This window comes from Athene cunicularia (genome assembly GCF_003259725.1).
Source record: "Athene cunicularia isolate RWA chromosome 1 unlocalized genomic scaffold, athCun1 chr1_part1, whole genome shotgun sequence".
In the NCBI taxonomy this organism is placed as follows: domain Eukaryota; kingdom Metazoa; phylum Chordata; class Aves; order Strigiformes; family Strigidae; genus Athene; species Athene cunicularia.
In genome coordinates this window covers 94572292-94598819 of record NW_020799091.1, presented here as the reverse complement: position 1 = coordinate 94598819, position 26528 = coordinate 94572292, and the positions used below count along the sequence as shown (strand labels likewise).

Genomic DNA, 26528 nt, shown 5'->3' with positions numbered 1-26528 from the left:
AATGTGCGTTTGCTGTGTTGCAGGTGCGATTGTGGAGCCTCTCACTGAAGCAGTGGCTCCTGAAATAACGAACAGCACAGAGTTTGCTCCTGAAGTAGTAAGCCCTGCAGGGCCTGCTTCCCCTGCCACCATCGAGACGCTGCCTGCTGTAGGCTCTGAGGTGAGCGCTGCCGCACACCTCTCTGAGGCACTGCCCCTGGGTGACAAGCAAGTGCCCCACAGTCAATCCCCCACCAGCGCTCCTCTGACCCTTTGGGAAAAAGGCCTGGCAACACAGATGGGCTTCGGCAGGGACAACAGCACCATGGCCACAGGGGTTGCAGCCAGCGAGGAACTGGCCATGAGCTCAGAGTGGCATGCGGCCATAAATCCATCACAGCAAAGCTCCGTGGCAGAGACTTCCCCTGGTGCATCGCAGCGAGCAGCTGCTCTCACAAATGCTCCCATGGGCACAGCCAGGCAAGAGCAACTGACTTTGCTGGTGCTGGTGTTTCCAAATCAAACAGCCTCTGCTACCACCAGAAGTCACACAGCTTTTGGTGTGCCTCAAGCCAACTCTCAAGGTGGCCCCGGTACAACTCTGCCAGCCACAGGGGATGCTAGTGTTTTCTCACACCTCAACACCCTCAACACCACTCTCAGCGCACATGTAGAGATGGGAGGAGAGAACAGCTCTTGGTCTGAGAAATACACTGGAGACCTGGGGTCATCTGGTCTGCCAGGTGCTTCTCCAGCCACCGGCCTGATGCCTGTCCCCACCATGGACCGCAGTGAGTATGTGTTTGGTGGGGGCCTGCACGCGTGGTAATTTGGTTGCATAAGAAGCAAAGCCTCACTCAGAGTTGGGAAAAGTTCACAGCTGGAGTCAGTGGTCTGGGGTGAAGGTGTCTGAAACTAGTTTTTCTATGTCAAAATTATTTTCTTGCAGTAACTGGCACTTTTTTTCTAAATCAGCATGTCAAAATAATTTCTCTTTCTGGTAATTTGGCAGTTAGTTCCCTAGATGTTACATTTCCTCATCTCAAAGCAGAAGCAGATCATAGAGTGCACTGAGCATGGCTCATCAAAACATATGCTGCTTGTCCTTTTGCCACACATCTTGGTTTCTCCTGCATGCTCTGGCACCAGGGTACTGCAGCAGCAGCCTCCTACAGAATCACCTTAGAGACCCGGGAAGGCAAACAACCTGCCTTCCTGTTCCTCTCAGCAGAGGATGGATTAGGCAGAGCCCTGCAAATCCCCTGTGGGGCAGGAGCTTTGTGGAAACCTGTGAGCCACTTTTTCAAGAGCTGTAACTGAGAGTAACTAGGCTGGCATGGAGAGCTTAATCTGTTTGGATCTGGGCAGGTGCATTGCAGCTAATTAGGGGATTTTTCTGTTGATTAGAGCTGAATCATATGTCAATCTTAGAGTCAGATTTAGTCTTTAAATTATGTTTTTGTTTGGAATAGGAATGCTGCTGTCTCTGCACATCAATACATGTATTTTTTTTAGTGTATTAGTAAATGATATTTCAGTTTTGTTTCTGCCTCTCATGCCTTCCATATCTCTCCGATTCCAAATCTCATGCCCCTCTGCTCTTTTCTCTTCCCCTCCCATATGATCACATGTTCCTGGGGGTCTCCACTCATCCAGCCCCACTTCTGGTTCTCCCTCATTCCTTTCTCTCTGTAAAACCTTTTTTTCAGCCCTGTAAGGCCAGCTCTGCTGCTTCTCCAGCCTCTCTTGTACCACCAGTCCTGACCACCAGTGCCACTGTCCACTTCTCCAGTCCTGCTAAGTTCTGGGCAGCCATGCCAATGCCCCTATTCAGCTTTTGTCTTCTCTCTTCTTCATGCTCTTCTTTGCTCTGCCTGGCATGGGTGAGATCTGGGAACAGAGCTGGGTGAATAACTGATATGGGACCTTGGTGGCCAAGTGGATGAAGCAATTTTGGGCTGAACGTGCTGACCTGAATTGAAAAGCTCCATTTACTGCTTTGCTTTGTGTTCCCCCTGACTTCTTTCAATGTAGGGAAGAGTTAAAAAAATTGTTTTTTTTTTTTTTTTTTTTTAAATCAAAATAACTAATTTTAACTGACAAAAAACCAAAGGTCTTTTTCTTCCAGCTGGAAAACAAATGAAAGAATTCCACATAAACAAGTTCAGTTTATAAAAACTTATTTTCTTTTCCTGATGAATCAAATATTCAGCCAAGTGCTGGGAAAGAAGCTTGTGAAGGGTTTGTGCCTGGGGAACAAGAGAAAGAGCCACCCGGGGCAGGGAATTCAGAGGGCAAAAATCTGCGTCTGGTGAAGTTTAATATAGAGCTCCTCCTTGTGGCAACATCTCTGATCTGGATGGTCAACCTCAGCCGACTCTTCATGAAGTCTGTCATGTCTTTTAAACATAGTTTTTTTTTTTCCCCCCTGAAAATTGTTCAGAACATTTTCCCCTCTCACCATCAGATAACCGATACCTATATTCACAAGCCAGGACAAACCATAGCAAAAAGCAAGCCCAAATCCTTTGATGTGATGGGTGGTGGTGAGGGTTCTTTTGGGATCAGAAGTATGATGGATAAAGGAGGCCTGCTTTGGTGGCTTGCTTTAAGTAGGCACAACTTTCTCCTTTCCCCTGCAAAGCTTTACTTGATGGCTATTTCTTTGCCTCTCGTACCTGTCCCAGCTCAAGGTATTATTGCCCCCAGTGTGACTGGAAAGAACTCTGGTGTAACATGGTCCACTGAGTTTATGTAGAGTCTGGCTTTTCAATTCTTGCTACTTCAGAAAAAAACAGCCAATATGGGAGACTAAAACTCAGTATAGGAGTCTGACAGTCTCAGAGCTGGAAGCTGGTGGTTATGTACTGTTGAAGTCAGGACAGATGTATGTAGGGAGGAAAGCAAGATGGTACACCAGAAAGTAAAGGCTGGTAACTTGATTCAGAAACAATTTTAAACCGAATCCTTAGCCAGATGATAGAGTTCTTGAAGTCTGTGGTGAAGACTATCCTATATTCATATAAACCATTGAAACACTAGATCTTGGTATGCTGGGAGTGATGATCTGTTAGCAGCTGGGAGGCAGTGTGAAGACAATTGGCTGGCAAAGGTCACAGTATTGGGTGATGGCAGTCAGCTTGCCTGGCTAGCCACGAAAAGGATGCTAGGGGTATGAATCATGTCTTGAGAAGCCCTTTCTCTTCTGCTTGTGATCACCTTCGGTGTCTGTAGTAACAGTGTCAAAACCAGTGGTATCAAGAAATAACTCAAAACATTTGAAACTGCCTTAATGTGATGCAGCAGATTCAACTTCAGGGATGAAGTGTACACCCTGTTGCAGTTCATCTTATCTTAAAATAACTGTTTAAAGTGTAGATGTCCAACCTCAGGCAGGCGTCTGACCTTCCTCTGAGGTTGGAGGTAGGACCTTTGTGCTGCAGTGATTTGCCTTTTGGAGGGACTGCTGTCACCCATTGCGTGTAGAGGAAGCTGGGACAGCTATCTGAGTCCAGGAGAGCAAATCAGGTGCCTGAACACAGCCACAGAGCAATATTTCACAGGCCCAGAGCATCAGAGACAGAGCTGGCAGATGTAAGACCTACAGGAGGTCAGTGCCTTTCCTGAGAGGCACCTAGAGGTCAGAGAGGGCAGGCTAAGGTGCTGGATGCCTATGTTTAGGCATTTGGGGTTTTGGCTATATTTCAGAGGGTTGATTTTCTGCCATTATGAGTCAATGCATACCTCATACACAGGCATGCCAGTGACTGTCACACACTTATCCATGGATTACCATCACAGAACATGTATTTAAATTGTCTTTTTCTTACTTTACAGCTGTCCAGAAACTTAGTGGCACAGTACGGATAACAAGTGTGAAATACTCTCCCAGCTTTAGCAATACAAGCAGCGAGGAATACCAAACCTTTGCACAGATATTTGTTGATGAAGTAAGTGGTTAAGAAAGATGTGACCTGTTACTGATCTCAATGAAACCACGTGTATGATCTTTTTCCCATGAAGGCTGCATGCCACATATGTGTCTCTTGACACACCTGTAAGGCCTGGGTTCCCCTGACTTTCTGAGACTGGAGGATGAGCATGCAGCTGTGTTTTAGAGTGAGATCAGGATCTGGGGATTCTCTGGTACCTCCATTTCCTCTGCTTATCATACCCGGTTATACTGGCTTATTGATTTCCTGCAGGGGTGTGGTGAAAAGTTAATGGATATTTGCAAAGTGCTCTGATATCCTTGCCCTGAACAGTGGTGTATTAATGAACTCTATAATTGTTATTACCCTTTGTCATAGTACCTTAAGGCTGACATTTCACATAATCATCCTTGTTTTTGTAGCCCCCTATCTGGAAAGGGAGTGGTTTCTTGATAAATCACCTCTGCCCTCACTTCTAATTAGAGCTCAGGATACCAAAACACACTGTGATATCAGAGCTGCACCTTTAACGCTCTCATAATTCTCAGGCATTGCCTTTGACAGCTTCACTCTCCTAATTTCTTAGTGAATTTATCACAGATTTGTTCCTGCTGGTGTTTACTCAGACACACCTGTGCTTGGAAAACCACTGGTTATGCTGGGCTGCTTTGTTGCCTTCATTATTTCCCCTTACCTGTCTGGTTTTTTAGAGGCCTCGTTAACTGTGAGGATAAATCCATTGCTGACAATCATATGAATTTTCAAATCCTGCAGAGGCTTCCCCAAACTCTCACTGCGTACAGAGTTACAACCTGTCACTGAAATACAGCTGTCCGCAGCGGGTGCACTGTCAGCAGCGTGTGTTTGGGCAGAGGTCAGGCCAGCGTGGGGTTAGAGACAACTAACTGCAAGGAAGGAAAAGCATGATCCATTTAGCTGCGCATGATGTTTTCTTGGATATCAAATAAGTTTGCCACTGGTTGTTACCGGTTTGCACCTTTCTGGATGTGTTAGCAGAGCACAGCTTTCTCTGAGTTGTTTTGGCCCCAAGCTGCCACATCAGAAGAACAGACACAGAATGAAGAGTGGCGTGATTAACAAAGTAAAAAGGGAACAATTCTTCACTGACCTCACTCTCATTCAGCATCATTCTCTATCTGAGGCTATTTTGGAATAGCGTGGTATTCAAATGGACTAAAATGAATATATTTTCTTCACACAGACAGATACCTTAAACCAGAAAATTATGGATACAAATATATTTAGAAAATTTGTAAAATGATTGCATAAAGGAACTAAAGTAAGTTTACCCAGTTCTCAAAGTTTCAGGCAGAAGATGATCACTTGTGATTATAAGAAACTAACTCCTTTTTCCAGCACATTGGTTTTGTGGATCAGCTGGTGAGATGTCCTGGTGTTGATTGCATCTACTTCTGAGCCACTGTACTTAGGCTACAGTTGCATAGCTGCTGTATATGGCAAAATATGTTGCGAGTGTTTTATTACAAGCGTTGTGTTTCTAGATGCCAAAGAAAAGCAAGTTTAGGAAAACAGAAAGATCTTCATATTTTCTTTTCAGGTTTTAAAGTCCAGAAACTGCTCCTTTAAAGTAAGTGAGGAAAGTTTTATGGGCTTTAAAAGCACTATCAGGTTCCAGGTAAATAAAATTTGCCAGAGATGTTTTTTTTAAACCTCTTTGGAGTCACCATCTACAGTTCAGGGGATTTATAAATCCTAATGTGTATAATGTTTTTTTTAATATAGAGCTGCCCCAACACTTAAGTGGCATGTGGTTAAATTAGCAGCGCGGCAAATGGAAATACCATCTTTTAAATAATGTGTAGATGAGAACAAGGTAAAAACAATGATGTGACAACTTCCACTGTCATTGTCCAGGCTAGTTTCACCATCCTCCTTGCAAAGCAACTGAAAAGCAACATAGCTAAGGGTGAGAGAGCATTTTAGTCTTCTTGGGTTGTGCTCAGGCTCTTTTGCCACAGCCAAGAAGAATATGGTGGCAGCTAGGGCTCGTCCTCAAGGAAATGAGTCAGGAAAACAAAAGGTTTGAATTGAAAATATATTCACTGAGGTGCGTTACATTCCTGAGTGGAAAGGTTGTTTTGAATGTGGGTGTTTTAAACTTAACTGAGTGACAAAAAGTGTGAAACTAACAAATGATATTGCCTTATCAAGGTGACCCTCTCATTTGAAGTGACATAACCTTTGTTTGTTGTAGCTTAATGCATTTAAAATTATTGCAGTTATAGTTATCTATATGTGGAATGAGTGCTGATACAGGGATTAAGGCCGTTTGATTATTCCAGTGAAATTTCACCCCTTTTGTTAATTTGAGTTTCTCTGTGATCTGGGACAACCTTAAATGTGCTGGTGATGGTGCCTGGGCAGATGTGTGCTCTAGTACCTTCTCTCTGAAGGTGAAGCCAAAGCATGGACAGTGGGGAGGTTGTTTGTTTTTTTTTTTCTCTTTGAGTGAAAAAACAGGCTACATGCAGGATGCTGTTGAAATTAATGTACTGTTTACTTAGTTATTTCCAGTTTCCAAACTGCCAGTATGTTCCCTGCTCTGCTGGCCATGCAGGCACCTGTGCAGGTACCCACAATAGTTCTAACGAGTTGCTGACATTTTGCCTGGGACCTATGGATGGCTAGTCCCAGAAAACCCACCAGACATGCCACAGCCACCCATGGGTTGAGCCTGGATGCCTGGGTCTGCTACTTTCCTTTTGTTCAAAAAACCTTTTGGCCTTTTCCATCCTGTTAAATTGGCTTCAGTGTGGCTTCCATCTGGTCCTGAACTTGGACTTTTTCTGCCCCCTGTTTTTCTTGCCTGAGTAAGGGACATTCCCTTTCCTCAGTGCTGGTGTTAATTTTGCTTATGTTCTCTCCCTTACTTGTGGCTCGTCTTCTGGCATACTGATTTCTCCTGGTCTTGCATTGTTTACATTTCCTTTGTGTGCTACAGAAATTGTAGATACAATGATGGATCCCAATATAATTTATTTATTTAATAAGAAAACTTTATACTCAAGGGTAATATATATCGAATATTTCCTTCTAAAAGCTTGCTCTTTCCTTTTTTACTAGCACCATTTCGTCAACCATTATTTTGATAACCTGGGGTGTGGTACCTGTTGTGGAACCGTAGCCTTCTGGATAAAGGGTTTTGTAGTGTCACCTAGTGGCTGAATACAAATACCGTCAATGTCGCCTGACACGTTTCAAACTCTGAGTCCTTCTTTGTGAGGAAAAATATGAGTAAGGACAGAAACAAAACAAACAATCGAATGAAAAACAAACAAAAAAATTCCCAAGCCTTAGGTAAAAAGAAGCACTGATGAAATAAAATCTTCAGGATAGATGAGAAGGGAATACAGGTGAAATTGGAGATGGGCTAAGAGGATGTCACAGGTGTGTGTATTTAATGTCCAAAAGTTCAAACAAAAACTATGAAAGATGAAATTTAGGGCTGACCCCCAAATTTTCAGTACATGCTTGTGAAACAGCAGGAAGAGAGAGGAAAAGGGACCCAGGAGTCCCTTGGTTTGGTGAAACAGGATATTTTTGGGCTAATGAGGACAGCCTACAGTCTGCCCAGGCTTTCATAGGGAAGTTAGCCCTTTCCATCCTCCCAGCTTTGCCTGCATGCCCCATGGGACACTGCAGGGTTGGCTGTCTGGGACTTCCAGGCACTTGGGAGGCCTTTCCAGATGGCTGGCTTGCTCCAAGGGGCTTGCTCCATGCAATGTCACCTTGTCACCAGGCTCATGCAACATGCATCAGCTCAGATGACTCAGAAGAAGGCTGCAGCATGCCTGCAAAATTTGGGGTAGTCTGCAGGGCTGGATAACACATAGTGTACAAATAAGTCAGGGCTGGATAACACACATCAGGCAGGGAAGTTAGGCTTAGCCCATAGGTGTGCAAAAGCTCTGATCACCTAGGAGAACCAAAACCAAAATGCGCAAGCTCTATTTGTGGGTGAAAGGGAAACGAGGCTGCTTCTCCTCTTGGCTCCCACCGCTGCCCCTTGCCCTGCCTCTTCCCTAGGCTCTCCTTACACCACAGACATTAGCTCTGCCTTAAGCTCATGGCTGAATTCCATCCCTACTGTTCCAGACATTTCCTGTAGAAGACGTGTAGAGGAAGAATGGGTCGGAGGTGACTGCAACATAGCCCCCACCTGCCCCTTTAATTCTCTGGAAATTTGAGCTAGGGAAGGAAGTGAGCGATATTCCCTAAAGAGAAGGCCTAAGGCAGAGCAAGGTGCTGGGAAAGATGTGAGACTCTCCTGCTCAGGGCAGCAAAGTGCCAGGTCTCACCTGGGCAAAGTACTGCTGGTCTGGCCCTTATAGTGCAGTAACTCTGCAAATGAGCACCCTCTGGTGCTCTGTGCTTTTCTCTCTGATGGCAGCTCCTGGGAGCCTGACAGCCACTCGAGGGCAAAGTCAAAGAGCAAGAATGCTAAGAAATCACAAAAATGTAGGTGTTTCTGTGGCTGTTTCCATCTCTCTGTGTCCTGCATTGAAGCTAGTGGGTGCTAGGTACAAGGAAGCTGCGTGTATCCCAGGCTCAGGAGGGTTGACAGGAATGGCATGGGATTTGTCCTTCACATGCTGCTGAGACCTGCTCTCTTACTGTGGACAGTCTCCTGTTGCACTGTTGCTGGCAGTTTCTAGGTGCACCTTTAATATCAATAGTTCAGAACAGCCTGTACTACCTCCCCGATGCAGGCTTGAAAGTTATGTCCCATGCTATCTGTTGCTGCATTTTCTATTTGTAAGTGTGGAAGAATGTAAAAAGACTTCCCAGACACACATGAGATTTTAAGAAACACGGATGACTTGTGAGCATCTCCTGGAGAAAGTAGAGAGGAAAATATACAATTCTAATGGAAAAAAGTCAGGACATTGATGGATGGTATGTTTCAGCCTGGGCTTACCCTGGTATCTGGTCTTTAGGTATGCATTTTGTCTGCAGTGTGTGTGTATGTGTACCCTGCTTTCCCTTGGGACATGCAGGTACACAGGGAGTTCCATGCAGTCTTACTGGGCCCCTTGTTTGGGTGACTAGAGGAAAAGGACTGAGGGAAGCAATTGTGGATGTTTGCCAGTTTCTTTTGTGGTGAGTTTTAAAGAAATTTGCTGTATTTCTGTGTATAAATATATACATATATATACAATATATAAATATTTGCTGTATTTCTGTATATATGGTGCTGGAAATGCAAATGCTGTTGTACGTCCCCCCCCTGGCTCCTGTGTATGTCCAGGTGCCCTACCCCATGGACTGCTCTCCTGTGGGAGGAGGAGATGTTCCCATAGGTGGCTGCCCTCCAGAGGCACCTAGCCTTGGAGGGTGGAAAGGGAAGGGCCTGAACACGCAGGTCCAGTCTGTTTATTTTTTGAGAGGGGTTGGTGCCTCCATCTATGCGGGACAGTGAAGAGGCTGAGCAGCTCAGCTGGTGCAAAGCCTCACACAGGGTTCTGTTTCCCCATCCCACAGAAAACTGACCATCCTGCTCTCCAGTGTGGTAAAGGAGGCAGCTTCTGGGTGCTCAGTGTGCTTTGAAAAAGGTGATGTTTTCTTTCTTAGGCCACAAATGAAGGCCAACGTTACTATGTACAGACTGTGAATATTTATTTTATTGATTTCTCTATGCTGATCTAAGTTCAGCTGAAATTTGGTGCTGCAGTACCAAAATAGTGCAGAGTCATTTCCTAGTCCAGCTCTTGGACTCTGAAGGAGGACTGTGAGTCAGGGCTGTATGCCTTGATGACAGTCAGAATTTGCAGAAATGGTATGATACTCCTCAGGGAAGACTTCAATGAAATATTTCTGAAATCAAATTGAAGGCTAGCTTAACAGGAGGTTGAACTGTGTGGAATTGTTGATGAAATGAAGCACCTTTCTGTTTTCTTTACCCTGGTCTGGGCATTTAAAAAGAAGCATTATTTGCTTGGCTCTGGTGAGAAATCACCTGTGAAGAAAGTCTTGAGGGTGGTCTGCTCTAAGCTGTAACATACCTGAAGCTGAGGGAGCCCTCTGAGTCATATATACAGTGTGGAGTGTCAGGAGGTATCTCCACTTCCATCAGCAGCTCCTCCTCGTATTGGGTTGCCCCCTCTCCCTGGAAACACTTTAAGAGGCAGAACACGGGGGATTCCCTGCAGTCTCTTCCTTCCCTTGCAGAGGCAAGGACCTGTGCCAAATGACAGATGAGCTATCTTATGTGTTCTTTCTTCCTGCAGGGCAGGGGCTGTTTTCTTTCTTTAATTTCTCTTTTTCTTCTTATAATAATACATACTTATGCAATAATACATACTTATGCTCATATTCAAGCTCCCCCTTCATTACAAGCAAATCAGCTACTAGACAGACATCAACCCTCTCTCCCATCAGACAGTTCCGTACTTTTCCACAGCTCAGCATTGCAGCTGTCCATTGTTTTTCCCTGCCACCTTAGCACAGCCTGACAGTTTCTCATCTCTCTTCCAAGGCCTGTTTCTCATCAAAGCCTAGCTGCTTCTCAGAGGCTGTGCAGGGCTGACAGGCTAATGTCTCCCACAAGCTTGTTTAATATTAATGCTTAAATATATACCATAGCCTTCAGCTGCTACAGAGTGGAAACATTATAAAGCAAAAGGTCAATTTTCTGCTGCTTCCTCCAGAGTATGAAGCACAATTGTAATGCATAATGCTCTCTTCTGGACAGTGTACAAAGCCTTAAATGTAATTGCTTCAATCTGTCCACGTCCACATGCATTTTGTTTTTATTCCAGGTACATAAATCTCTGCCCCTTGAGGTTCTTCAGCAGATGGATGCTGGTCTGATTAAAGTGTTGATAACGGGTATTACTAATGGGAGCACAGTGGTAAGTTTCAATTTACTGATTGCAGAAGACGTGGATATCTACTACATCATCACCACTTTTCGTGATGCCTTTGAACACAGCTCCTATTTCACAGTTGAAAAGAGCAGTCTCTCCATAAATGGTAAGGAGCAGCTAGTATCTCAATGGTTTTTCAGAACTAGAAAAATGATAAAGACTATTATTAATCTGTACTTTTTGAGGTGAAAGTGCCTGTAAAACAGATGGATGAAAAGCTCTTCTTAAAAGTCATTGTATTGCTGACGCTTATCCATCCAAAATGCTATTTCAGAGACCATCAAAAGATGAAATAAGAAATGACGTACTTCTGATCCAAAGACCCAGTGCATTAATTTTATAGAGAAGAAGATATGGAGACATTAGAAACAGTGATTGCAAATTTAGGGTTCTATAAGATACTTGGGGAAACAGGTCCCTGTACACAGACATAACTAACTGTTTAAAATAATTCTGAAACACATTACACTCTGCTTTGCACTGGTAATTTTGCATGAGATGTAAACCCCAAGAGATGAATGAACATGTGAATTCTTCTGCACTGGGAGTATGTGTTTTCCTCACACATCTGTGGGTCGGGAGTTCAGATGAAAGTCCACACTTTATCAAGACTAGCACAATGGCTGATTGTACAACTTCTTTTCCTCTATATGTAATTGAAGTCCATAACAAGAAACATTAGTCTCCTAACTAACTACTGTTGAATTCTGTTTCACAAGTCAATGTGCCATCTCTTAAAAAAATGCCAAATTCTATATTCTTAACAGGATACATTTGTTCAAAGAATATTGTTACGTCAATGAGAATCTCTCACAAAATGACTTCAGAAACATGTATATGGTCTGCCCTGCACATTCTCTTTGCCTGTTACCCTCACAGCTGTGAATCTGGAAAGTTACATATCCGTTAATTAGTAAGATCACTACTATCTTGTGGTAGCGCTTTGCAGAGTGCCTGCCCCCCTTGAACCTGTGCTAAAACAAATGGTTTGTTTCAGGGACAGGTCCCTATAGAGCAGGTGGTTAGTGCTGCTTTCTGAATCCTACCAATGGTGGTACATCTTTATTTGCACAGTTACAATCAGACTTTGTGAAGAGAAAGGGAAGTAAAGCATATTTTTAGTTTCAAATGTGAAAATTTTAGCCAGGTAAAAATTAAGACAGCAACTAGACTGCAACTTGGACCAGTCACACCACCCTCCTGCTTCACTCATGCTGGGAATTTACTAACCATCTCTTCAGGAGTATGAAATGGGGGAGGCAGCTGAGGAAGCCCCTGGGGTTAGAAGCGTCTCCTTGGGCTGTCAGTCAGTGTTAGGAGGATAGGAGCTCTGCAGCAGGGTGCCTACATTGCAGTGAGTATCTGCTGAGCATCACTGGTAGCACAGCTCCTGGAGGGTTTTGTCAGTGCCTTGCAATTAGCCAGTGTCCCACCTCTTCTAGACTCAGAAGCTGCTTAACATGTACAGCAGAGTATCACAGCTAAGAGGTGTAATCCCACCATGATATCATGATGATATGACTGTGCTCCCATTTCAGAACCATCACATTTTCATTTACATATTCTCCACCTTTTCCCTTATGCTTAAATATACTCAACAGATTACGATGAGTGCAAAACCAAAGAAGATGACTGCTCCCTGAATGCATCATGCCATAACACACTTGGGTTTTACCAGTGCAGCTGCAATGAAGGATTCGCTGATGTGCATCCAGAAAGGCCTGGAAGAAGATGTGAAGGCAAAAAAAAATAAAAAAATTAAGTAATAGTAATGGCTAACTGAATGCTTAGTGATCTTTACTGGAACTTGGTCACACCTGCCATAGGTCTTGAAATTTTGCCAGGGATTAATTTGGTTTGTTGTTTTCATCTGAATCCTAATGAGAAAAGTCTTGCAGTGGGCTTTAAGAGTTTCTGACTGTAATATTCTGTCATGAGAGTTCACTATATTAATATTTAATGCTGTCTTTGTAAGGTTCTTTTAACAGTTCTGTTTTCTCATATTTGCCATTAAAATTAGATAGGATTGTCCAGATTGTTAGCTGTTTACTTTAGCAGTAGCAGAGATAATAGAGAAGGTAACAGAAAGGACTAGGTACATGGTTTGACCTCTGTATGGCAGCAGGGATGAAGTGTTAGTATTACAAACTTTTTATTTTTTAATTTTTAATTATAAATTACAAAATATTTTGCATGAGTCAATTCATCTAGCTTCTCTCTCCTTCAATCATTTGTAGCTGAAGTATGATGTGACTCTAAGCTCCTAAATTCTTTTAGGCTTCTTCACTAATTTATATTTGTCTTTATAACCACAGTGACAAGCTACTCTTTGCCTGAAGTCAACTGATACCAACCTTTGCTCAGTTTTGTTTAACCAAGATATTTATGATAATGAGCTTCTGGGAATATCAGTTCTGAAGGAGCTCAGACTTTTCTTTTTCTTCCTCTTACCTTCAAATCAGCAACTTTTAAATTTGGAGCATTTCTAAAAGCTGAAGAGTTCCATATATATATATGTATATATATATATATATATACACATATGTACAGATTTTATAAATTGTTTGGGAAATAGATGCTATTTTGTACATACAACCCATTAAAATTATTGAAGAGAATTTTTTTGCAATGGGACACATCCTTTGTGTTTCACTGCAAATTAAGCTTATTCTCCAAGTCACTGGTGGATGAATACTTAGGTTGTTTCTACCAGCAAAGAGCCATGGAGCAACCCCAAAGCCTGTGCTGGATGTCAAGTGTTTGACATACACGTTGACCTCAACCTGTGCTTCCCCTTTTCCCCTGCTTGCTTTCTTCCTGAGACCATTAAATACTGCTGCTAACACATTTGTTCAACTCCCCACTGTGTCTCTCAGGACACATATGTGCGATGTGGGCCTGCTGTGTGAGGTTTGTCCTGAACTTGTCCCAAAATAGGTTTTCCAAAGCACTCAGAGTCTTATCTTTTGGGTTCCAACAGGTCACAGATGAGGCCAAGTTTTTTAACAGACTCCTCTCCTGTTTATACCTCACATCTGGAAGTGTGCAGTCTCCTATAGTACTAGGCAAAAACATATGAATACTTGCTGAACTGCTTACAGTTGGGGATTTCTTGCAAGCACCAATCTTCCAAAATCTGTGTATACATTTTACTCAAGCACACTAATTATTGCAGCTCTGAGGACATAAAGCACTTCAGCTTTACTCACAGGCATTTTATGTATCTTTCTTAAAAAAGGCCATAGCTTTGGCAGTAAGGAGAGCAGGTTAAAAAACCAAAAGAAGCTAGTTTCCTGCCAGTAACTGTTAGTTTCCTCCTAGGAGTTTGCTTTTACCTTATGAAGTCAATCTGAACCTGTAAATTACAACAGTACCTTTATTTTTGGCGCTCTTCAGCATTACCTATCAGCCAGGAGGCAACAGTGATGGAGAAGAAATCCGTACACAACACAGTTCTACCTGCAACATCTTTGCAAACTTCAGCTCATGTTTCTTCCCCTGCTTCACTGGACTTATTTACTACTGCGCACAAAGCTTTGGAGGACACCACATTCTCCAGCATGGTGCTGCCTCCTCTCACCATAGATCCTGTGTCAATTCCCGACGTTTCTCCTCAAGCATCTTCTGTACCCCTCATTAAACCTGTGCAGGAGGTTTCCATTAAAGATGCAGTGAGAGTGTTTTGTGAAATCGAGAAGATTGTCCTTTCCATCCAGAAAAGTTTTTTACAGCAGGAGTCTATCCCGGAAACCTCCCTGTACCTGGGGGAGCCTCGCTGCAATGTGAGCATCAGCAATGGCACTCACGTGGAGCTGCAGGCAGGCTGGAGCGACTGTGGCACTGAAGTTGAGACTGTAAGTCCCCTGAGTTGGTGAATGTGAAGAAGCCCTGGAGCATTTTTTTTTCTTGTGCTGGGAAGTAGGAGGCTGGGGTGTGAGGGAAGTGCTGATGGCAGATCCTTAGCTAGGAGTACAGTCTCTTAGTTGTTGAAATGTTTGACTATGAAATTTCTTTGGAGAAAGAAACCCCCTTCCTGTGATGGGAAGTTGCCTCTGTTTGGGAGGGTGGGCAGGCAGAAAAGAAGGGGAACCTTTGATGTCAGACAACAAAAGATAAGGGCCTCTCCAAAATGACAATCACTTTCCATGCCTCTCCGAGTTCCCTATGCAGCTGTCAGAAGCTTCTCTTTTCTTAAGAGCAATTTCATAATCATATTTAGACGAATACTCCAACTGCTACCAGTAGTGGGGGCAAAAAGTAATGGCTGTCTCTCTGGATCCCAGACCAAAGGCTGTGCTCAGGTCATGCCAAAGTACAGAAATTCTGTTGTGGAACAATGATCATTGCAGACTAAGGAAGAGGGGGAAGACTGGTGGATTTTCGTTGTCTCAATGTACAGCAACTAAGATACTAGAGGTTTAATCTGTGTGATTTTTGCAGCCAGGAGAATGGAGAATACCTAAGCACTTGAAGCTGGTAAGCCTGCAGCTCTGCTATATCCCTAGAAACACTGATGTTCACAAGTCGTTCTTTCTTCTTTCTGTGTTACAGAACATGACTAATACTGTAGTGAAAACCATCCTTCGGAATGATGTTTCTGCTCAGGGAGTAATCCACCACTTAAAAGTTGCCAGTCCCATTCACTGTGTGTTTCAAAATGATCTCTTGACTTCCTCTGGCTACATTGCAGAAGGGTAAGTAACAACCCTCTCTGCTTTGAAATGCTGTTGTGTGGTTGCGCGCTGCTGCATTGGAAAAATCCCCAGGGACCTTAGCTGTTTCCAGTGACAGTACTCGCTATGCTAAGGACTCTGCGATCCTACAAGTCTTCTGCTCAGGTGATCCCTGCTATGTGCTTCTCTCCTCCTCCATCTAATGTGTCAATAGATCCAACACCCAACAAGTCTGGCCACTGCCTGGCTAAACCACAGATGAAAATAAATGGGAGCTACTGGTGCAGGTTTGGGAGTCAGAATTCCTGACATCTCTTTGCCTTCCTGGGAAATCATGTGCAGCAATAACAGTACTTTCCTGCTTTTGGAACATAAAAATCATGTCTCTTTTCAACTGAGGTAGGCATGTAGACTGCTATGTGGGTGCTGAGGATGGCAATTTTTAATCCCCACAAATCCTTATTTGATCAACTTAGAAAAAGAGAAGATTTGTAATGCAAATACTTTTTTTTACAGAAGGTCCCATCTTCAAGTAAGATGGAATCAAATCCACTGTTCACAGAAAAATCAAGCCCACACGCACCAAAAAGGCAGAAGCACAGACTTTGCTCTGATGGTGAATGTTCTCCCTTCATACAAATGCACCTCCTATCTTTTGCCTCGCCCCATGCTTAAGCTATCATCACCAAATCCACTTTCTGTTTCCTAAACCTGTTCAGACATTGTATATTCCTCTCTATCCCCCTGTAAAGTCTTTGTCAGGCCCCCTCTCTCTGAGCTCTATAATTTTCTTATGTCCCTCACTTACTCTTCAGATTTGTCCTGTCTCAATTTTTTTGGCTCTTCTCTTCTGCACTAAGCTTTTACTTTCCTTATTTTGAACTTTAAGACAGCTCATAATCTTGTTCCCTTTCTGCTCCACTCAAATCTTTCTGTTCTTCTTCTATTGTCAAGACATTCCACCCTTTGGATTTTCCCACTTGTGTTTCCATGATCTCTATGTACCCAACTAAAAACTTGATGCATTTTCACTCTTTCCTCTTGAACAGCGTCCTAACTTCCTGGAGTGCGGATAACTCTTCACTACTTAAATGTGCAAAAGGTGGAGAAACAGGCACTGCTTTATGATTTATAGAAACATACAGTCAGATTTGTGGTCTTTTAATTGATGTTTCAGACTCTACACCATCTTTGAGGATTTGCATGAATCTGGACACTTCAGAACAGAAATGCAGCTGTTTATTGGAAACTCCCCATTGCCAAAAAATTTCAGCGTCTCTGCCAGTGACAATGTGCTGATTGAAGTGGGGATCCAGAGAGCAGACAGCAAGCTCAAGGTGGTCCTCACTGACTGCTGGGCAACTCCAACTAATAATTCAGTGGATCCCCTCTCATTTGTTTTTATCAGCAACAGGTACAGCAATGCCACTTGCAAATAGCATGTGCCATACCTTAGATCTTCCAGTGGCACTGACTACTGTGTTGTATTTTAAATGCCTTTTATGTGTGTTCTTATCATTCATATAAACAGTCCCTTACCATGTGCACTGGTCACACCTTTGAACAAGAGAGGTGGGTATGAAAAGAAAATGTTTTGAAAGGGTGATGTGGTAGTTGTTTGAGTTTGGTTGTCTTCCCCACAGTTTTGTAAAGGAACTGTACTTTTGACCTGAAGAAATAGGTGGTTTCGGCAGTCAGTAGTGAAAGAACATTTGAAAAGGGTGTGCTTTATATATTTCTCCGTGGCGCAGCTTTACCAAGAGCTTACGTGCCTCTCATCAGTGAAGACATAGTTTAGTTGATGCCTATGTGTTGTGACTCACACACAGTATTAATGCAGCCTCTGGTAAAAGAGGAGGTTTGTTGCTGCCTCAAGCCCTAATCTCACCCCAATGTCATATTCCGTGGGCTCACCCAGCACCTTAAAATACAGGGTAATACTTTTGTTCAGTAACAGAAGATACCCCTTTTAATATGATGTTCTTTCAATTTGTTTTTGGTGAAGCCAAGTTTAAATCCTTTTTTCTGTCACTCCCTTCTTTTCCAACTTTCCAACCACTTCTTGAATCTCCTATTCAGTTACTGTCAGAGTAGAGTAGCAAATAGCCCCTTATCATCCCTGTACTGCTGGAGAGTTGCTTCAAGGAGGGTCTGGCTGTGGCTTTCTAAAGGAGCCTTCCAACCTCAGTTATGTGATATAACCACAACATGCCTTCTATAGACTGAGTTGCTATGTCTGGTTTTTCTCTTCCTTTTCAGCTGTCCCATCCCAAATACATATACCACAGTGCTAGAGAATGGGAATTCAAGCAAAGCACAGTTTAAGATGAAAATTTTTTCCTTTGTCAACAATTCTGTGGTCTACTTACACTGCAAAATTCGTATTTGTATGGAGAAACCAGGAAGCACCTGCAGGACGGTAAGTATTTTGCTCCAATGTGCTATTTTTCATTGATGTGCCATGTGCTATGGAATTGAAGGAGTAATGTTTCCAAACAAGGTTTAAAATAGCTCTTGAAGTTTTTCTTCATTGTCTGCCGAGAACAGAGAGGAGTGAGGAAGAACTACAACCAGATGGAAGTGTCAGCCTTTCTTCCTGTTCCTCATCTTTGTATTTAAAAGCATGGAACTTGTATAGAAATGGGGAAATCAAAGTTGGGGAACCTGAGAACTGAACCTTTCACCTCTGCATAGGAGTGGCTGGAAGGCAGTGAACAGAAGTCACAATGAGATAGACTGTTCAGAAATCTGTCAAGTCAGATGGACATGTCACAAAAAAGCAAGCACCCATATTGACAGTGTCAGCAGGAAAGTCTGAGTAAATTGATTTTGGATGTTTTTCTGTCCTTTTTTTTCCCCCCTAGAGATTTGCTTCTTCAGGTGAAAGTTTAGGTGCCAGGAAAGGAAGCTCAGTGGCATTAAGTTTCTAGGGCTGTGACTCTAATAGCATTTATTATGGCTTTTTAAAAGTCCTATTGCTTTATAAAGCAATAAACAAAGCAATATTCTGATAACAGCTTCAGTTTCTAATTCTCTGTGCTCGAAAGCATTGCTTTGTTTCTTTTTATTTCTAAGTGACTGATACACACTGCCTCATCTAAAAATGTGTTGCTACCATAGAAATAAGAAAAAATAGGTTTTGCTGATTACTTTTTTTCTTCTTTATAGCAGACACACAGGAATTCTCCTCTCCTTCTGCCAACCTTCCTGGCTCTTTTTCTATCAAGGATGTTTTCATTAGCAGTTTGGTGTTCCTCCATTGTTTAATACTTTCCTCTAGCTCTAAATAACTCTGTTTAAGACCATTGTAAAGCAAACGATCTCTTCCTAAAAGATTAAAAATGGTTAGCAGAAGATACTGGTTTCCTTTCTCAAAGCATAAGTTTCCTCCAGATTAAAAAAAAAAAAAAAAAAAAAAAAAAAAAAAAAAAAAAAAGTAGGGACAGAAAACACGTCTGACAGATGGAAAGATGGCTCCAGTGTTCACAGCTGAATTTGTGGGTTAAAAGTCAGTGCTTTACCTTTGGAGGAGGTAGTGCCATCCCCAAGTTCACTATGCACAGCTGAGGAGGGACATGGTGGTGGGTGCAAGGCAGGGGAATAAGAAGGATGGGCAGGACAGGGACTGCATGGACCCTTATGGCTCCTGTAAGGTATCAGAGAGTTGCTTTGCTAGGAGCTGCTAGGTTTGCTGTTAGAACAGGCTTTAGCTGTATGGATTAAAGTTTAGGAAGACAGTTAACTAAAGGACTGGCTTTGATCTGAGTTACAGGGCTCTGTGGTGGGGTAATTCTGCTAGCCCAAGGTGAGGTTTGATTGAGATGATTGACATCTGCAGTAAACAAGGCACAACAGAGTTAATCAGCAAGGCCTTCTTCTTTCATATATTCTAATTATTCATGCATATATATATAAGATATGTTGCTCTTTCTCCTATCCAAAATTTAATATGTAGTGAGTTCAGTATCTTAGACTGAAATTAAAATGTTAGGTGGAGAAAACAAAACAAACACTAGGCACATTTACACAGGATGACAATGGCTTTTACAAAGAAAGGACAGGGAGCTGCAGGAAATGTAAAGATCAAGGAAAACTGGAGCAAGAACAGAGTATGTTTGGAAATAATGTGAGATGGTTGGTAAAGTGCCCAGGGTCAGGGATCTGATCCTCTGATCTGTCTGCTACTCTGGAGAATACTGACTTGCTCCAGGGCAGGTTTACTTCAGCTCTTTGCCCACAAAATTGAGACTTACATCTTGTATTATTTTTTCTTACCCAGTCTTTTTATTCCTCGTTTTCTTGGTGGAGAGAGTAAGGTGCTCTAAAGTTTAGAGTAGAAAAAAAATAAGACAGACTGGGGAACAATGTAGTAAGAAATGAGTAAGAAACATGACTTTGAATGGGAAGAGAAGCGATGTGCTGCCACCACCAGGCATATGTTTGGTGGAATGTGGCTATTATATGGCCACGTGGAACTGAAATATCATTGACATCAGGGAGCCTCTGTGTAGCTATATCCTCCAATGGATCTGCCTAGCTTGAAAAGCTATTCGAGGGTAGGCCAAAGTAGGTATTTTTCTGGGGGATAACCCAGCTAAAGACACTGTTGCTGACAGTGGATTGTAGAGGTTTTTTCAGTGTAACCAGGCTGATAACACTGTCTTATGTAGACAAGCTGGTAAGACACCCTTGCACTTCTCTGCTTTCTTTTGCTGATTATAGTATGGTACTGCAGTTTCTCTGTTTTTATGTGCACTTCCAGGAGAGCCACTGTATCTTTTGAATAACCTCAGCAGGCTATGGTTCGCATTAGAGACCTTTAGGTTGCAACTTAACAGAAAAAGGTAGTAAACAAAACTGAACAGTGCTACAGAGGAAGCGTGCAGAAGATTAGTGTGCTGTGTATTCTGCAAGTGCTGGTCACACAAAGCTAAAGCAGCATTTCACAGGGCAGGGCTTTCAGACTAGAGGTTCCCAGATTAGTAGTTCACATGTCACTGAAGAGTTGTGCGTTGCTTCAAAATGACACACAGCTTGGCAGGGGCTCAAAGTTGCTGCTGCTTTTGCTGGTGCTGGTTGTAGTAGCTGCTGTGCTTGCCATGGGCAGCAGAAACATCCAAACAAAAATGTTTGCAAAACCCTGGCATATAGAAATAGTGAGAAGTTTATTCTCCCATAAGGTTTCTCTAAAACAAACTGAAAATTAATAAAAAGAAAGAGATCGCATGTGGTAAATGTCTGTTCACAGGAGTGTTTTCCAGTGTGACTAATTACAGATTTTATACTGATGTTTCCCTAATGCCATTTCTTTTGAACCTCCATTTGGTGCTCATTTCAGTTTAACAAAGCATAACATTAAGAAACAAAAACCCCAGTGAGTGAGAATAGCACTGGACTTTCACATACTCAGTACAAATACTTGTATTTTTAATTAGTAAGCCATATTACTTGTTGGAGCTTGAATTGATTGTTGCAGAGATGCCATGCAGTTCGATCCCTGAAGAGTGGTGAAACCATCGCAATGCACAGAACGTCCTGGGGACCCCTCTGTAAATCAGCTGGTGAGTTACAATAGGTGCTTACAAAAAGACTAACTATCATTTCAAGATTCTTTTTCACTGGCAAATGAACGTGATGCAAGGTTTTTCTGCCCTTCTACATATCTTTGAGGAGCAGGAGTTCTTACTGAAGCTGTGTGACAGTCTGGAAAATCATGTGCCCTCCTCGGTGAAGTGACTCATACTGTCACGGGAATGTAGAAAGGAAGAGGATAAAGTGCTTTGTGTAGCTTTTTGCACAAAGAGTACAACAGCCACAAAATCAAACCATTATAACAATAGTGAAGTGTGAAAGCAGCTTGGATCTTTTAGATTGCAATCAGGTTGTCAAGTGTTTACCCTCTCATCAGACTCCAATTATACTGAGCTCTGAAGTCCAAAATCAGAGATGGTAAGAGATGGTATTGTGTTTCCTTAGACTCCCTGGTATTGACTGCATTACTACCGTGAGGAAAAGTGGCAGAGCACAGCTGATGCACAGCATCTTGGTTAATATGGTGGAAAGGTAGAGTACAGGTTAATAGAGAGTGAACACCAGCACTGTGTACAAGCAAGGTCTAATTTGTTATGCCTCTGCCTCTTCTGCGTTTACCCCAGTGATGTTTTCCAGGGCACGTGTGGCCTCTAGCATTTTTGATCATTTGGCCTCCTCCAGCCATATGCTTGCATTCATACCTTATTAGCATAAACCACTCATTGAGAATATTTGTATATACCAATATCAGAGTTTTAACACATGACTACTGTGAATAGACAGAAGTCACCTCCTTTCCTCCTGCTGGTTGCCTGTTTTGCCAGTTACTTAACACTCTTCTGACTGTGGAGACAAGTTAATGCTGGACTATTTCCAGGCTCAGGGTATCTTTTTCTCTGCTGTGATGATCACAATGTTCTTCTGGACCTAGAAACTGGCTCTGACTTCGCATGTTGTATTTTTCTTCCATTATATGAAGTATTAGTCTGTTAGAATAGGCCTTCTGTGTTGATTTCTGAATTAGTTATTTTTTTAAAACTTAGCAATTAATACAACTTGCTTTGTACAGCACTTACTTACATCAAATAGATCTCACTCCCATTTTCACTGGAGACCCCAGTACATTTCTAATATTGAAAAATGGTCATTACACAAAAAGAACTCTGGTGAGGGGAGCTGTATTTGGACTGTATTACTTCGATTCTTAGGCAAAGGTGGCATTACTAGATGCCTTCTCCTATTTCCAGTTTTGATACTCGCATTTTAAGTGTGAGGCTAGACCTAGACAGTTAATGCATCTCTGTGTGTTGAAGGAGACAACATGAATTACTATGTCAGGTAAGCTGCTGCAGTGAAGCATGAAAAAAGATTTAACTGCTCTTTGCCTGTACTGCCTGGCCACATGCTATGGCAAGGAACACTGATATTTATCCTCAGGAAAACCTGTCCTGTCTGTGTCTGGCTACAGGCTGCCATTTCCACTGTGTATCTTCTTTTTTATACTTTTGTTTCATACTGAAATTCAGAAACAAGCTAGCTAGATTATGCAACACTGCTTTGGTGTGTGTTGGAGTGATGCCCTGGTTGTTACATAGCCTGGACACTGCTACTGCATACCTCTGTGGCTGCCAACTGTGCCCTTTGGCCAAAGATCTTGTCTCTAATTACAGGCATGGATGCATTGGAATTTGTCTTTCTGTACAGCTCAGGTACTGTACAAGTGCTTGGATGAATAAACACTGTCCTGAAAATGTGTGCAAATAGATGTTCTTGTAGGTGCATCAAGCATTTACAAGATTTAATTAGAAGTATGTAAGAATACATGTACAAACATTAATAGAGGCACAATATTAAAGGGACAGGGGATTCTGCTTGCAGATTTGGACAAATACATGGAAGTGTCTATGTGTGAACCAGATGAACATGTTCTGCTGATGGTCAATCGAGCCTAGGGAGACAGCTGGCAACAAGGGACTTGACTCTTGCCCACACATAGGCATTTAGTGCTCATGACCCATGGTGCCCCATCCTTTCCTTCCCCTTGGTGTCTGGGTACTATTCCAAAAGACTATAGGTCTTCTGCAGGTCCCATGCCATGTCTGCCAGACCTGTGCAGACATTCTAGACACCCTTGGGCTTCTCAGGTGGCACTAGATGCTTATGTTCAGGCTACAGAGTTAAGCCCACAGTGACCACTTCAGTGTGACTCACTTACCTGCCTCCACTGACTGCCCTGGCCAGATTGCTGCTGACTAGAATGGGAGCTTAGAGACACAGCACACATGGAGAATCCTTTCCTCAATACTTTGTGTTTAAAGAAATGTTACATATGAGCTAAAAGAAAATAAAGTGGGGTTTAATAATCGTAGATGAATGGGGTCAGGATTAAGATGAGAGAATGCTTTGCCTTTAGGGTTATTCTGAAAGTAAGGCAGCATTTTAAAAAGTCACCAATGCTGATCCTTTAATTCTTATTTTAATAGAAAATTCCAAAGACACATTATACTCATGTCTGCAGGCACTCGATACTTGTACGTAAAAAGAGAACTTGGACTGTGGCTCATGGACCTTTCCATGAGAATCACCCTCCCCAGAAGGCTGATTCACTTCCATATCACAGCTCTGTGCTTCAACATGTGTGTTGGCTAATTTGTAGGCAAGGTTTGTTTCCCATCCCAGGAAAAGTTTCAGGAACTTCAAAGCTTTTTTCTTTCACCTCTTGTTTGTTTTAGCATCTGATTTGAAGAGAGAGAAGGAGGCTGGGATGGGAATTGGATACATCATCCTCATTGCCTTTGCCGTGTTTGGTTTTGTGCTGGGAGTTTTGAGCCTTCTCATTTTCCAGTACCAGCGAAAGACGGGAAGATACAACTTCAGAATCAAGTCTGACAACTTCAGCTACCAAGTGTTCTATGACTAGCAATTTCCAGGTTACCAGATGTAAGTACTGAATTATGATCAGTCACATTTTTTAGTTGTTTATCTCTTCCTAAAATGGTTAGATACTTGCAGAAGAGCATCCTCTGTTTAAGGGTATTTAATCCTCCTGTTCTATTTGCTGCAGGATAAGGTTCTAGAAGTAAGAATAAAATTCTTACTGTTCTTGCCTGTTTTCAAATGCTGCACACTACAGAGGAGGAAGACAGCCTTCTCCATCTGCCTTCAAGGCTTCTGTCTCAGTCAGAGTAAATGACACACCATTTTAGAACACCAATAACCATTTCCACAAAAAGCATATCACTTTTAGTTCCGGATCATGGATTACTAATAATAAGGGAGAGAAGCTTTACCACTCTCTATAAATCTGCTTCAGAAGACAATTTGCTTCAGAAGTTATCCCTTTCTGCAAAAGCTTGTGGTTGTTTTTTTTTTTTTTTCCCCTGAAGGGGGTGTTTTTCAAGAAAATAGGACAATGTTAGACATAAAGAGCTTGAAATATTGATAGTGCATAAACAGTGCTTACAAGTGCCTGGAGAGAGTCTGAAAAGACAGCCCTGAGGTGTGTTAACTACTACCACACATTCTGCCTCTGCAGCCTGGGAATTTTACACTTTTCCAGAATACCATAAGATTCAGCACTTTTTCTGTAAAATAAGTGTGTTCTAGCTGCTCACTGCCATGTGTATGTTTGTGCCTTTAAGAGGAGGAGAGATAGGCTCGAAAGCTGGTTGCTGAAAAAGAACACCTAGCATTGCTTCGCAACTCAAGGATGTTTAACTGCAGATCAAATTCTGTTCCTGGCAGCCGGCTTGTCTGACATTATTACCAGAGTTATTCAGTAACTCATTCCTGATGGAGGCCTCATACATGACAATGCAGCTGCCATGACCACAGTAAATTCACTAGATTTATCATGATGGTATTTGTGGATAAGTTAGTTTGCTTCACTAAGCACAATAACGCTTAATACATATCACGGAGAAAGGATAGGGAAGACTGTATCCCATTTATCTGCTTGTAAAGTCTTGAGTAGTCATTATTAGCTCTATTTCCCTTAATCTTATGTTACGGAGACCACCCTCTGTAGTCATCTATGGGAGGCTCCTAGGAGATCACTGTAGGTGAGGGTGATTGCTTCCCACAGGCTGTGCAGGGCTGCCTGTTGGGAGCTCAAAGGGAAGGTACCTGGGGCTTCTGTACAGTTCCATCAGTGGTACAGGTCCCACTAGGGAGCCATAATCCATCATAAAGGGCATATCTAGGTCCATTAAATTAAAACCTATATATGAAGAGTCCTAGTCTCTCCACAGAGCAAAGAATGTCTTGTCTTCATTCATCATTCTGCTCTCATGAGTAGTCATGGGTGACTGCAATACTTGATAGTAATGAGAATTCTGGAGTTGTGCAGTAAGTTTGTAGCATAAAGGATATTGTCAGGCTCGTAACACTTAGACATCATGTTGGAATCTTGGCTAATGGCTCCTTTTAGATGCTGGAACTACTCAGCTCTTCTTTCCTGTGTATTTACTTTCTTTGGAAGGTAGTTAATTACCTTTCTCAATCTAATTAGTTTGCTTTTTATTTTTTCTAGTTGGATCATATCTCATCAGATGGAGAACTGAAGCTTGTCTTCACTCAGCATTTGGCTTCGTTACTCTTCACAGTGGTGGTCATGTTGCAATACTGACTTGTCCGAATTAATGCCGCATATAAAAGGCTTCTATCCCCCCTCTTATTTTTTTTTTTTTTAGCAATCTCACTCTTCCTGGTGTCCTGAGAACTATTTGCAACTGCAGCTCCAGGTTGAAGTAAATTTTGGCATTTTTTTCCATAAATAGAAGGGAAAGAAGGAAGACTTCATAGTTCTCTATTCCAGTTCCAAGATTTGGCTCTCTCACTGTGACATGTTGATATGTGGCCATCTTAGCATCACCTGTGCCATTATTGACAAGCTGCACGTTTCTATAAATATTCCAGGAAATAGATCAGCAAACCCTTAGAGAGGTTTCCTTTTCAGTTTGTAATTCACTATTTACTTAAGGTGAGGTTGAAACTTTGAGCTGCAGCAACGTTCAAGACCTAATTGTGCAACGCCTTAAGTATACAGAAGTTGGAGAACAAGTATTGGATTTGCCACCGAATAAAGAAAAGGCACCATGAATCTGGGGCTTAACCTACTCAGAGTGTTCTTCAGCATGAGTTTTGAGGTTTGATTGTAAATTCTTTAATTGACAAGGACTCAGTGAAAAAAAAAGAAAAAAGAAACGATTTTTGCTACTGGCAGCCCATGTTTTTCTAGATAAATCAATTGGTACCTACATATTTTGTTTAATTAGACCACAATGATTGTGCAATCAAGCCACAGAATGTGCTGCCCACCTAAGTGATGGCACTCCAATTACAACAGTATAGTTACAAATTCGAGCTGAATTTTGCTTGACTGCAAGACCCTACTGGTAGTGCAGCAGCAAAGGTTTAGCTTGTGTGCTCCATTGGAAACAACAGTCTGTTCAACTGGATAAAGTGGAACAAAACCATTTTCCGCAGTCAGCATCTCCTGCAGG

The 26528-nt window shown here is 42.3% G+C and overlaps 1 protein-coding gene across 1 annotated transcript in view; it reads left to right on the top strand.

Moving 5' to 3' along the window:
* UMODL1 (uromodulin like 1) overlaps positions 1-26225 on the top strand; it is a 52096-nt gene extending 25871 nt beyond the window's left edge. Inside the window, exons 12-21 of the mRNA XM_026859248.1 lie at positions 24-770; positions 3817-3929; positions 10712-10925; positions 14216-14673; positions 15371-15513; positions 16670-16906; positions 17752-17911; positions 20969-21053; positions 23757-23964; positions 25556-26225. Of these exons, the coding sequence (XP_026715049.1) occupies positions 24-770; positions 3817-3929; positions 10712-10925; positions 14216-14673; positions 15371-15513; positions 16670-16906; positions 17752-17911; positions 20969-21053; positions 23757-23944 (2345 nt within the window). The 3' untranslated portion in view covers positions 23945-23964; positions 25556-26225. The remainder of the gene's footprint in view (positions 1-23; positions 771-3816; positions 3930-10711; positions 10926-14215; positions 14674-15370; positions 15514-16669; positions 16907-17751; positions 17912-20968; positions 21054-23756; positions 23965-25555) is intronic.
* Positions 26226-26528: the final 303 nt, after the last annotated feature.